Genomic DNA, 14,035 nt, shown 5'->3' on the forward strand with positions numbered 1-14,035 from the left:
TATTTGCAATGTCTCCCAGAGTGAAGACTGGTGCAAAAAATGTATTTATCATATCCACCATTTCTTTGTTTGCTGCTATCAATTCACCTGTCTCATTCAGTAGCGGTCCCACATTTACCTTAGCCACCCGCTTCCTATTTATATATCCATAGAAACTCTTACTGTTTGTTTTTATGCTGCATGCAAGTTCTCTCTCAAATGAGTTTCTCCCTTGAGAGTTTTTTAGTCTTTTGCTGCTGGATCTGAAAAAATTCCCAGTCCTCTGATCTAACTTGTCACTTTGAATATCCTGCTTTTCAATTTAACATTAGCCTTGACAATTATGATTTCCGTGTTAATCATGGATTTTACCTCTGTGTGATTGGGATAAACTCCTGCTGAACATTTTGGACCAGCTGTTTGAATATCTGCCACTGTTCATCTACTGGCCTGCATCTTAGCTTGTTTACCCAGTTCACCATAGATAACTCCTCCTTCACACCAAGTTAAATAAGGGCAGTTATAATGAAGACACTGGTTATGGACCAGGGAAGGGTTTAAACTCATTTGGCTGAGAGTGAACACCAGAATAGCAGCGATTAGGCCTGAGGCAAATGAGAAGCACTCTAAAATGTGTTTAAAGTGCATTTATATAAATGCAGTGAACATGGTAAATGAGATCATAGAGCTGCAGGCACAAGTTACCAGATGGAACTATGTTTAGTGGCAATAATAGAAACCTGGTGGGAACTTAAAATTCCTGCCTCAAGTTACGTGACTAGAAAAAGAGAGGGAGAAAAAGGAGACTAAAACGGAGGCACTAATCAAAGAAACTATTATAGCTCTGGGGAGGGAGGATGCAACTGAGCAGCCAAAGACAGTGCCTGGTTAGAACTAAGGAACTGTAAAGGGGCTGCTCTCTTTCGGTGTATACACAATAGGACTTCAAACAATAGGAAGGAAATAGAGGAAGGTGTTTGCAGGCAAATTATTGCAAATATTAGAACTATTAGAGGAATAATGATAACGTAAGATTTCAAATATTCTAAATCAGACAATGATATTAACAGCTTACAAGGCAAGAAGGATTGGCGGAGAAGAATTTTTGAAATGTGTGCAACAGAACTTTCCCAATCAATATGTTGGTTGCCCGACATGAAGGGAGTTGTGCTGGATCTCGTTCTAGGGAATGCCGTAGGGCAAGTTGAACATGTTTCAGTGGGCAAGCAGTTTTTTTAAAACTGACTGATGAGAAGTGCGTGTTGCTGGCCGGGCCAGCATTTATTGTCTATCCCAAACTGTCCTTGAGAAAGGTGGTGGTGAGCTATCTTCCTAAACAATACAGCATGGCATGGCAGCACAGTGGGGGTAGCACGCTAACAGAGTGGTTAGCACTGTTACTTCACAGCTCCAGGGACCTGGGTTCAATTCCTGGCTTACATCATTGTCTGTGTGAAATCTGCATGTTCTCTCCATGTCTGCATGGGTTTCCTCCGGGTGCTCTGGGGGTTTCCTCGCACAGTTGGAAACTGGTTAGGTGCATTGACCTGAACAAGTGCCAGACTGTGATGATTGAGAATTTCACAGTAACATCAGCATTAATGTAAGCCTTACTTGTGACTAATAAATAAATCAACTTTATTTTAAAAGTTACAGTTTGTGTGATATTAGGGAGGGAGTTCCAGGATTTTGACCTGGTGACAGTGAAGGAACAGCGATATATTTCCAAATCAGGATAGTGAATAAGTTGGAGGGGAACTTCCAGGTATTATCCACCAATGTCTCAACTTTCTCAGGAATGATAAGGAAATCTGGCATGTCCACTACGACTCTAACTTTGACAGATGCACTATAGAAAGCATTCTTTCTGGTTGTATCATAGCTTGGTGTGGGTCTTGCTTTGTCCAAGACCACAAGAGACTACAAAAGGATTGTGAACGAAGCCCAGTCCATCACACAAAATAGCCTCCCATCCATTGACTCTGTCTACACTTCCCACTGCCTCAGAAAAGCAGCCAGCATAATCAAGGACCCCATGCACCCCAGAGATACTCTTTTCCATCTTCTTCCTTTGGGAAAAAGAGACAGAAGGCTAAGGTTACGTACCAACCGATTCAAGAACAGCTTCTCTCTTGCTGTCATCAGACTTTTGAACGGACCTACCTTGCATTAAGTTGATCTTTCTCTACACCCTAGCTATGACTGTAACACTACATTCTGCACTCTCTCGTTTCCTTCTCTATGTTTGGTAAGCTTTGTCTGTATAGCTTACAAGAAACAATACTTTTCACTGTATCCAAATACATGTGACAATAAGAAATCAAATCAAATCTGTTGCCCTTTAGACATTAGTGGTCATGGTTTGGATGGTATGGTCAGGACCTAAATTATCAGATTGTTCATCTGACATGTCTGTAGTGGAAGAGCAGAAATTTCCTCTTCATTTTTCTAATTCTCTCAATAATTTCATTCCTTGGCAACTTTCCTGAGTGACAATCTGTGATTATGTCACTTGGTGTCATATCTGGTCCTGACAGGAGGTTCTGATCTCAGGTTCACATAATTATTAAGACCACTAATTCCACGTCCAGAACATCACTTAACTTCATCCATCTCAGCTCACCTACTGCTGAAATTCTTTTGTTACCGCTAAACTCGACTATTTGATTTGATTATTGTCACATCTTTTGTTACAAGCAAAAACTGAAGTGGGAGAATCCGTCAAAGATAGTCATGCAATGTTGGTCTGAGGAACTGCATGGTTTCTTACGGGACTGCTTAAGAATCAGTGGATTGGACAGCATTTAAAAATTTTGTAACCAACCTGAATGAGTACACCACTACAGTAACTGACTTCATCTGTAAGTGTGTAGAAGACTGTGTGCCAAAGAAGCAGCCTTCCCAATTGGAAACCATGGATGAACATGGATATCTACTGTTTGCTGAAGTCTAGGTCTAAGGTGTTCAAGTCAGGCGACCCTGACCTGTACAAGAAACCCAGATATGATCTACAGAGATCCATCAAAGATGCCAAAAGACAGTACCAGACCAAGATAGAGTCCCAGGCTAACCACGTGGATCCCCGCCAACTATGGCAAGATCTGGAAGACTTAACACGCTACAAGCTGAAGGCATGTAAAATCTCTGGCTTCAACGCACCTCTCCCTAATGAGCTCAATAAATTCTATGCCCGTTTTGAGCAAGAGGTCAGAGAGGGTATGCTCTCCACCCTGGAAGCCTCAGATGAACCTGCATCTGAGGTCACCACTGCAGATATCTGAGCAGCCTTCTCGAAGGTCAGCCCAGGAAAGCGACTGGCCCTGATGGGATAGCTGGGCAAGCACTCAGGTCCTGCATGGATCAGCTGGCGGATGTATTCACAGATATTTTCAACCTCTCTTTACAACAATCTGAGGTCTCTATCTGCTTCAAGATGATGGCCATCATCCCAATACCAAAGAAATGCCAAATAGCCTTAATGACTATCATCCAATGGCTCTAACATCCATCATTATGAAGTGTTTCAAAAGGTTAGTCATGTCACAAATCTATTCAAGCCTCCCGGATTGCCTGGATCCACTACAGTTTGCCTACTGCTGCAGTAAGTCCACAGCCGGTGCCATCTCCATGGCCCTGCACTCAACCCTGGAACAATTAGATAACAAAGGCCTATGTCAGACTCCTATTTATTGGCTACAGCTCAGCCTTCAACACTATTATTCCTACGAAGCTCATCTCCAAACTCCATGGTTTGAGCCTTGGCTACTCCATTTGCGACTGGACTTTGAACTTCCTAACCCACAGACTAGAATCAGTAAGGATAGGCAACAACACCTCCTCCATGATCATCCTCAACACCGGTGTCCCACAAGGCTGTGTTCTCAACCTCCTACTATACTCCTTATACACCTATGACTGTGCAGCCAAATTCCCCTCTAATTCAATTTTCCAGTTTGCTAATGACACCACCATAGTGGGTTGGATCGCAAACAATGAGATGGAGTACACAAACGAGGTAGAGAAGCTATTGAATTGGTGCCATGACAATAACCTCTCCTGCAATGTCAACAAACGGAGATTGTCATCAACTTCAGGAAGCATGGTAGAGAACGTGCCCCCGTCTACATCAACGGGGACAAAGTAGAAATGGCCAAATGCTTTCAGTTTTTGGGTGTCCAGATCACCAACAACCTGTCCTGGTTTACCCCGCACCCAACTATAGTTAAGAAAGCCCACCAATGCCTCTACTTTCTCAGAAGACTATGGAAATTTTGTATATCAGCTATGATTCTCATTGACTTTTACAGGTGCACCACAGAAAGCATTCTGTCTGGTTGTCTCACAGCTTGGTATGACTCCTGCTCTGCCTAACACCATAAGAAACTACAAAAGATCATGAATATAACCTAATCCATCACACCAACCAGCCTCCCATCTATTGACTCTGTCCACACTTCCTGCTGCCCCAACAAAACGTCCAGCGTAATTAAGGACTCCACACACTCCGGACATTCTCTCTTCCACCTTCTTCCAAAGGGAAAAAGATACGTGTGAGATTATGTAACAACCGACTCAAGACGAACTTCTTCCATGCTGCCATCAGACTCTTGATTGGACCTATCTCGCACTAAGTTGATCTTTCTCTGCACCCTAGCGATGACTGTAACACTGCATTCTGCACTCTCTCCTTCTCTATGAACGATATGTTTTGTCTGAATAGCGTGCAAGGAACAATATTTTTCACTGTATACTAATACATGTGACAATATATCAAATCAAAATTAGTATACAGTGAGAAGTATTGTTTCTTGCATGCTATACAGACAAAGCCACAATGTGGACACTCCGGCGCTGGACTGGGATGGACACAGTAAGAAGTATGAAACCCATCGCAGAAGGAACCCCCAGCTTCTGTCCTGACACTACGACTTCTAACAGAAACTCAGCACCCATGGAGCAGTTGAACTAGGAACATTCCTCGTCACAAAGGACATCTCGTCACTCTATTCCAGCATCCCCTACAATGATGGCATTGCTGCCATTGCCTCAATACTCAATATCGTCAACTGTCAATCTCCAGATTCAATTCTACAACTCATCCGCTTCATCCTGAACCACAACGTCTTCACCTTCAATAACCAGTTCTTCATCCCGTTACATGGAATAGCCATGGGGGCCAAATTCATGCTTTAATATGCCAACATCTCCACGCACAGGTTCAAACAAGACCTCTTAAACACACAGGACCTACAACAGATGCTGTACACTAGATACATCAACAACATTTTCTCCCTTTGGACTCACAGCAAGCAATCACTGAAACAACTACATGATGACATCAACAAGATCCATCCCACCATCATACTCGCCATGGATTACTCTCCAGAATCAATTGCATCCTTGGACAAACGCATCTCCATCAAGGACGGTCACCTCAGCACTTCACTGTAACGCAAGCCCACAGATAACCTTACAATGCCCCACTTCTCCATCTTTCACCCTAAACACGTTAAAGAAGCCATCCCCTATGGACAAGCTCCCTGTATACACAGGATCTGTTCAGATGAGGAGGAACGCAGCAGACACCTACAGACACTGGAAGACAACCTCATAAGAACAGGACATAGTGATCAACTCATTGACTGACGGCGCCACAGCAAAACACTGCACCTATCTCCTCGGAAGACAAACACAGCCAACAGAGCACCCTTCAGCGTCCAGTAATTCCTTGAAGCGGAAAAATGATGCTATCTTCTTCAGAGCGTTCAACATGTCATCGAACAAGATGAACATCTCACCAAGGTCACGCCCTCACCCCCACTACTTACCTTCAAATAACCACACAACCTCAAACAGATCATTGTTCAGAGCAAACTGCACAACCTTCTGAAGAATATTGACCATGACACCACAAAACTCTGCCACAGCAACCTCTGCAAGATGTGCCTGATCATCGACACAGATGCCATCATCTCATGGGAGAACACCATCCACCAAATACATGCTACATACTCATGCAACTTGACCAACATTGTCTATCTGATAGGATAGGAAAGGATGGTCTGAAGCGTGGCACATCTACGAGACGATGCAGATACTACAACAACAGATGAATGGATACCGCCTGACAATCACTAGGCAGAGTATTCCCTTCTTGTCAGGGAACACTTCATCAGTCAAGGGCATTCAGACTCCGATTTTCAGATAAGTGTTGTCCAAGGTGGCCTTCAAGACACATGACAATGCAGAATCACTGAGCAGAAACTGATGGCCAAGATCCTCACACATGACAGCCTCAACCAGGATCTTGGGTTCATGTCACATTACCCGAGACCCCCACCATTTGTTCTGGGCTTACAATATCTCACGAACTGCCCTGGCTTGAGGCAATTCGCACCTCTAACCTGTATTTAACCCTCTCTCCACTCACATTGTCTGTACCTGTAAAGACTTAATTACCTGTTACGATCCGCATTCCAACCACTATCTTGTAATTGAGTCTGTGTCTATATATGCCCTGTTTGTGAATCCAATCCTCCACTCATCTGATGAAGGAGCAGCACTCCAAAAACTTATGCTACCAAATAAACCTGTTGGACTTTAACCTGGTGTTGTGAGATTTCTTAGTATACAAAGCATACCATTCCTAGAGAAATAAAGGAGAGAGTGCAGAATGTAGCATTACATTCAAAGCTAGGGTGTAGAGAAAGATCAATTAGTACCAAGTACGTCCATTCAAAAGTCTGACAGCAGCAGGGAAGAAGCTGTTCTTGAGTCGGTTGGGACATGACTTCAGACTTTTGTATCTTTTTCTTGATTGAAGAAGGTGGAAGAGAGAATGTCTGGTATGCATGAAGTCCTTAATAATGCTTTACAAAGGCATTGGAAAGCGTAAACAAAGTCAATGGATGGGAGGCTGATTTGAGTGATGGACTGGGCTTCATTCATGACCTTTTGTAGGTCCTTGTGGTCTTGGACTGAATCATACCAAGCTATGATACAACCACAAAGGATACTTTCTATGGTGCATCGGTAGAAGTTTGTGAAACTCGCTAACATGCCAAATATTCAACACACTCTCAGCTGGTCTCCCACAATCTACCCTCCCTAAACTTGACATCATCCAAAACTCTGCTGTCTGTGTCTTAACTTGCAGCAAGTCCCATTTACCTATCACTCCTGTGCTCACTGATCCACGCTGGCTGCCGGTCAAGCAATGTCTCGACTTCTCAATTCTCATCCTCATCTTCAAATTCGTCCATGACCCCTCCATCCCCTGTGTAATCTCTTCCAACCCACAACCCTTTAAGATATCTGCATTCGTCTCTAATTCTAGCCTCTGGAGCGTTCCCAACTTTGACTGCTTTGTCATTGTGGACGTGTCTTCAGTTAGCTCAGTCCCAAGCTCTGGAACTCCCTCCCACGACACCTTGCTTTCCTACCCAAGACACTCCTTAAAACCCACCTCTCTGACCAAGCATTTGGTCTTCTAATCTAACAGCTCCTTACTTGACTCCATGTCATACTTAATTTTAAAATTGTACACTTGAAGCACTTGAGACATTTCATTATGTTAAAGGTGCTGTATAAATGCAAGATGTTACTGTAGGTCTGAGGAACAGTGACCATAATATCATCCAGTTTAGAACAGTGATGGAAGAAGATGAGCTACAATCAACCACAAATAAATTTAAATGGAGAAAGGCTGGCTTCAAACAGTTGAGAAATAATCCAGCCCAAATCAACTGGAATTAAAAATCTATATAAAAAAAAAAGTAATTGAACTGTGGGAAACTTGGAGAGGAGACAGTACAGGTAGAGTCATCACATTCCCACAAAGGAGGAAGCAAGGACTTCCACAACTAGAGTACGCTGGGTGATTATAAAGTTATAGAGGTCAAATGAGACAGAAAAATGAGGCTTATGATAATTGTAAGATTCATGATACAGGAGACTGTCAAGCCAAATATAGAAAGCGTGACAATCTAAAAGGAATGAGGGGCAAAGAGAATATGGGATTGGTTCAGTGCCTGGTATTACAGAGAATCCAATACCCTTTTATAAACAGATCAATAGTAAAAGGGTAATCTTGGGGAAGATAGGGCTAATTAGGCCTTTGAACCATCCAAATGTGTGTTGGGACATGGGGATCCCTCAGAACGGTCACAATTGGTTGGACCTACAGTAAATGACTGCAGTAATGCCATAGTGTCTCGCCCACCTGTCACATGTGGGGCGGTCCAAGGTGCTGACTTTAAAACCCAGTGAGGTGCAAATCTGGTCAGCTAGCAGACAATGCAGCACTTTTCCATTAAACAGGTCTTCACTTTTCCCAAGCAGTTAATCCTCTCTCAGAGTGCAGTAGAATGAATAAGTTCACTTATGTCTGCATTAACTACCCAAAAAGAAGTTATTGGGAGGGATTAGTGTGAATTTGGCTCAAGATATACCAAACAATTGCAGGCCGTGCCCTTATCATCACTCAGCTTTAGGACCAAGACTCTGATAAGCTGCAGCAAAGTATACTTATTTGGAATCAGGAAGCAAAAATACACAAAGTTTAATCCCTCCCCAAATCTGCAATGATCCCACAGGGCCATAGAAAAACCCTCACATCACACCCTCACCCAAAGCCTCCAGCTTCTGCTTCAGGCACTGCCAACCTCTGTTAACATTCGATCAGGACTATCATTTTGGAGAACATGTCTCTTTTCAAAACTTTGGTCCAGTTTAAGAATAGAGCCCACCTGAGCAGTCATACCCTGCACTAACCTGACATTCCCAGTCAGGTCTTTCCAGTCCTGACATCAGCATTCTAATTATTGTTGACAGGATAGCCCACTGAGGTAAAAATTTCTGTGGTCTCTCTCGTCTGCTTTTGTGCAGAAGCATACAACACTCAACTAACCTGAATGGCTTGAAACCATTTTCTTACCTCAGGGGACTGCGAGGGGGCCAGAATTTTGCTGGCTTTTTCTAAGGGCATGAGAGGAGGGAGGATCCTATTGATGGAATTTACTAATGGGTAGGAAGTATCAAACTCTAAGTGTGAGAATATTGAATTTTACAAAGAACAAAGAACAACACAGCACAAGAAACAGGCCCTTCGGTCCAACGAGCCCGCGCCAACACTTTAACATTATGAGTCCCCTCTCCACCAATGACCCTTGTCTATGCTTATGGCATTCCACATTGAGGGAAGACTAACTTAGGGACAATTTGTTACACCAATCAGCCTAAGAGCACATCTTTGGGGTGTGGGAGGAAACCGGAGCACTCGGAGAAAACCCACGCAAGCACGGGGAGAATGTGCAAACTCCCACAGACACTGGCCCACATCCATGCATCTGCACAGCAAACAGTGATTGTCGCTGTGCTGTCATGTTGCCCAGCATCTGGTCCAGTTTAAGCATACACTAACAACGTGAAGCACTAGGCTACTCTCGAAACATCCAAGAGCAGCCCTTGTACGACCCATCGCGTGTATGCCTCGTGTTGGACAACAAGGCAGACCGAAGCACCTGTGGATTAAAAGAGAAAAACATCAATAACATGCACATCCTTATAAAAACATTCAAGGGAATCCCCAGAAGCTCAAAACTAAAACAAGTGCGCCAGAAAATATGTTGGAAGGTCCATAGGAATCAATTGATTCCCAGGGACATCCCAAGGCCCCTGAACCTTATTGAAAACAGTCTCTTATATCCCTCCATCTCCATCCCGCTCATGTGCCCATCTAAGTAACTCTTAAACAACCCCAGCATGCCTGCCTCCATCACCTTGCTTGGCAAAGCATTCCGTACCCCCACAACCCTCTGTGTGAAAAACCTCCCTCTAACATCCGAATTATACCTCGCTGCCCCCCCCCACCCTAAGCCTGCTGCAATTACAGGCTGCAATTAAGTGGCCACACTAGCCACAGGCACCAATCTCGCAATGGCTACTAAATCTCACCAGAGGCTGAAAAGGGGATGTGAGTCAGTAAAATTTCAGTTTTTGATTTTCCCCACCCCTTCGATGAGACGATTGGGTTCATATCCAGGCAGGTGAGATGCCTCAATATCTGAGGAAGTGGGGGGTGGGGTGGAAGAAAGAGAGTTGCCCAATGTTTATAGAGGAGTCTTCTGTGTTTGTGGTGAGGGCAGGGATCGGTGTGCCCTTTACAGATGAAGGCCCGATCTCTGTGGCGCCAGTCTCGTTGGCTCCATCAGACCCCACCCTGCCACAGCGATGCTGCAATCCAGACTCCCAAATCTCTGGTGCACGGAGAAAAAACTCAGCTGTGCAGCTGGAGAGATACACGCCAGTTTTCAGATTGAAACTGACACTCTGACAAAGTTTGGGGTAATTCCACCCACACACTGAAAGATCATACTTTGCGTATTCTGTGGCCAATATTTAGGTAAACATGCAAGGGAACTTTGCAGCCACTGGAGAAGCTTAAACATCTTATGCAAGGATGAACCAACATTTGAGGAATGTGGGATCTGAACTAACAGAGTGCCATCTTGAACAAAGGAGAATATTCAAGCTCGAGTTGGGCAGAGACCTGTGAGAATGACCATTGTCAACTGCCACTGTATTGCATCAACACAACTCAAGGTAGCATCTCTGCATTCGATATAAAGACTGAGTTACGAGTTCCAACTTTATGATTATGGCTTTGTTTTCATCTATATTTAATCCTTGAGTGTCTAGTACTGTGGTTGAGACATTGCATTTTAAACATTTGGAGGAAGTGTGAGATAACAAATAACAGACTTTATTTTTAAAATTAGCAAAAGGGCCTGCTGCTGGAATTTGTTTTAAATGATGAAAATCAGTCTTAGGACAATGAAATACACACACCTTACGCACAGACTTGCTGATTATGGACGGGAAGGACCATACAAACTCTGTCCATAAGAGGAAGGAGGGTCCCACTGCTCTTACCAGGCAAATAACTGATGGGGGGGGGGGGGGGGGGGGGGGGGGGGGGGGGGTGGGGGGAAAGAAAGAAAGATCTCACAACTTTCTCCTTTCAAGATAATTTCTCAATGAAGAATGCAGGAGTAGCACCAGGCATACCTAAAACTGAGGTTCAACCTGGTGAAACAACCAAACAAGAATACCTGCATGCCAAACAGCAGAAGCAGCAAGTGATAGACATAACTAAGTGATCCCACAACCAACGGATCAGATCTAAGCTCTGCAGTCCTTACACCTCCAGTCGTGAATGGTAGTGGACAATTAAACAACTCACTGGAAGGAGAGGCTCCACAAATATCTCTATCATAAGTGATGGAGGAGCCTGGCATATCAGTTCAAAAGGCTGGAGCCTTCATATCAATTGTCAGCCAGATGTGCCAAGTGGATGGTCCATCTCGGTCTCTTCCGGAAGTCCCCCGTCATCACAGATGTCAGTCTTCAGCCAATTTGATTCACTCCACGTAATAACAGGAAACAACTGAAGGCAATGGATAACTGCAAAGGCAATAGGCTCTGACAATATTACAGCAATAGTCCTGAAGGCACGTGTTCCAGAACTTGCTGCTCCCCTAGCCAAGCTCTTCCAGTACAGCTACAACACTGGCGTCTACCCGGTAACATGGAAAGTTGCCCAGGTATGTCCTGACAACAAGAATTAGGACAAGTCCAACGCAGCCAACTGCCACCCCATCAGTCTACTCTAGATCATCAGCAAAGTGATGGAAGGGGTTGTCAACAGGGCTATCAAGCGGTGCTTACTCAGCAATAACCTGTTCACTGACACTCAGTTTGGGTATTGCCAGGGTCACTCAGCTCCTAATCTTGTTACAACCTTGATCCAAACATAGTTAAAAGAGCTGAACTCCAAAGGTGAGATGAAAGTGACTGCCCTTGACATTAAGGCTGCATTTGACTGAGTATCACATCAAGGAGCCTGAGCAAAACTGGAATCAGGAGTCATACATGGAAGGAAGATGTTTGCAGTGATTAGAGGTCAATTACCTCAGTCTCAGGACATCGCTGCAGGAGTTCCTCAGGTTAGGAGGCACGTTAGCATAGTGGTTAGCACTGCTGCCTCAGTGCCAGGGACTCAGGTTCAATTCCTGGCTTGGGTCACTGACTGTGTGGAGTCTGCACATGCTTCCGCGTGTCTGTGTGGATTTCATCCGGGTGCTCCGGTTTCCTCCCAAAGACCAAAAATATGCGGGTAGATTGGCCATGCTAAATTGCCCCTTAGTGTCAGGGGGATAGACAGGTTAAGTGCATGGGGTTATGGAGATAGGGCCTGCTTGGAATTGTGGTCAGTACAGTCTCAATGGGCCGAATGGCCTCCTCCTGCACTGCAGGATCTATGATTCTAGTGTCGTAGGCCCAACCAATTCAGTTGCTTCATCAATGATCTTCCTTCTATCATAAGGTCAGAAGTGAGGATGTTCATTGATGATTGCACAATGTTCAGCACCATTCGTAACTCTTCAGATACTGACGCTGTCCATGTCCAGGTGCAGGAAGACCTGGGCAATAGGCTGACAACTGACAAGTAACATTCATGCCACACAAGTGGCAGACAATGACCATCTCCAACTAGAGAGGATATAAACATAGCCCCTTGGCATTCAATGGCATTACCATCACTGAATTGTTCACTATCAATATCCTGGGTTACCACTGACTAGAAATTCAACTGGAATAGCCATACTCTCGTAGCCAAAGTATTTGTATATCTGAAGCAGAGAATACCGTGGAAGGTAAATCACTTCCCGACTCCCCAAAGCCTTTTCATCATCTACGAGGCGGAAGTTAGGAGTGTGATGGAATATTCTCCACTTGCTTAGATGACTGCAACTCCAACAACCTTCAAGAAGCTTAACACCATCCAGGACAAAGCAGCCCATTTGACTGCTGCACTTTGAACATTCAATCCCTCCACCACTGATGAACAGTGATAGCCGTGTGTACCATCTACAAGTTGCACTGTAGGAACTCGCCAAGGTTCCTTAGACAGCATCCTCCAAACCCATGGCCACTGCCATCTAGAAGGACAAGGGAACATCACCACCAGGATATTCCCTTCCAAGTCACTCACCATCCTGACTTTAAATCTACTGGGTTAAAATCCTGGAATTCCCTTCCTAACAGGACTGTGGGTGTACCTAGACCTCAGGGACTGCAGTCGTTCAAGAGGGCTGTTCACCACCACCTTTTCAAGGGCAGTTAGGTTAAGGGTGGACAAACAATCGCTGGCCTAATTAATAAATTTTTAAAAATTGCCTAATGGAAGGGAGCACAGGCCCTGAATGGGAATGACTGACCTTTGCTGTGTGCACCAATGCCTCCGTCAGCTCCTCGATCTCATCCTCACTATTAAAAAGAGTTTCATAGTCACGGAATGTCCAGGAATCAAACATAATTCGGGGAACTGGGAATTAAATAGAAATGAGAAAAACAAGATCAGCTTCAAAAAAGCTAAAAGATAGTGTACAGACACTGACACAGCCACACAACAGCGGTGTACAATTCAAAACACCAACTTGAATGTTCAATTATTGAAACCAGTGCAGAGAAGGTCAAGTAAACTGACACTGTGGTCATCACCTACAAAGGAAAAGTTTAGACTATTAGCATTGGAGAGAAGGCAGCTGGGGAGAAATGTCGTTTAAAATTCTTAAAGAAATAGTTCAACTGAACTCCAATAATGTGTTTCAGATTATACTATCAGGGATATAGGTTCAATCTTAGAATAAAGAAAATAAATACTTAACATAGAGGGCAGTGAATGTGTCAGAGAGGTGTGTCAAATAGATTGTCAGAGAGAATTGGGTCGATATTTGAGAGAAGAGGTAATGGAGGGATTTTCACTTTGGGAAGGTGGAATGGACTGTAGAGCACCTTTCCAATTCTCACCTGCCCAGCTCCCAAAAACAAATCGCTACAGCACAGAAAGGAGACAGTCAGTTAGTCTGTGAAATTTGATGGAGTCTGGGTGAATTAGCGTGAAAAGAGGCAGAATGCACTTTCATGCTGAAACCCTGCATGTTCCACCACCAATATCAATTGAAACTTCTGACTCGAATACAGTCCAATCAAG

The 14,035-nt window shown here is 44.1% G+C and overlaps 1 protein-coding gene across 1 annotated transcript in view; it reads right to left on the reverse strand.

The window, feature by feature from the left end:
* The window catches only part of chid1 (chitinase domain containing 1), a 100,332-nt gene that overhangs the window by 64,670 nt on the left and 21,627 nt on the right, over positions 1-14,035 (reverse strand). The window contains exon 6 of the mRNA XM_080191472.1: positions 13,260-13,366. Within this exon, the coding sequence (XP_080047598.1) occupies positions 13,260-13,366 (107 nt within the window). The remainder of the gene's footprint in view (positions 1-13,259; positions 13,367-14,035) is intronic.

This window comes from Carcharhinus amblyrhynchos, chromosome 6, assembly GCF_965287045.1.
Source record: "Carcharhinus amblyrhynchos chromosome 6, sCarAmb.v2.hapA, whole genome shotgun sequence".
Taxonomy (NCBI): domain Eukaryota; kingdom Metazoa; phylum Chordata; class Chondrichthyes; order Carcharhiniformes; family Carcharhinidae; genus Carcharhinus; species Carcharhinus amblyrhynchos.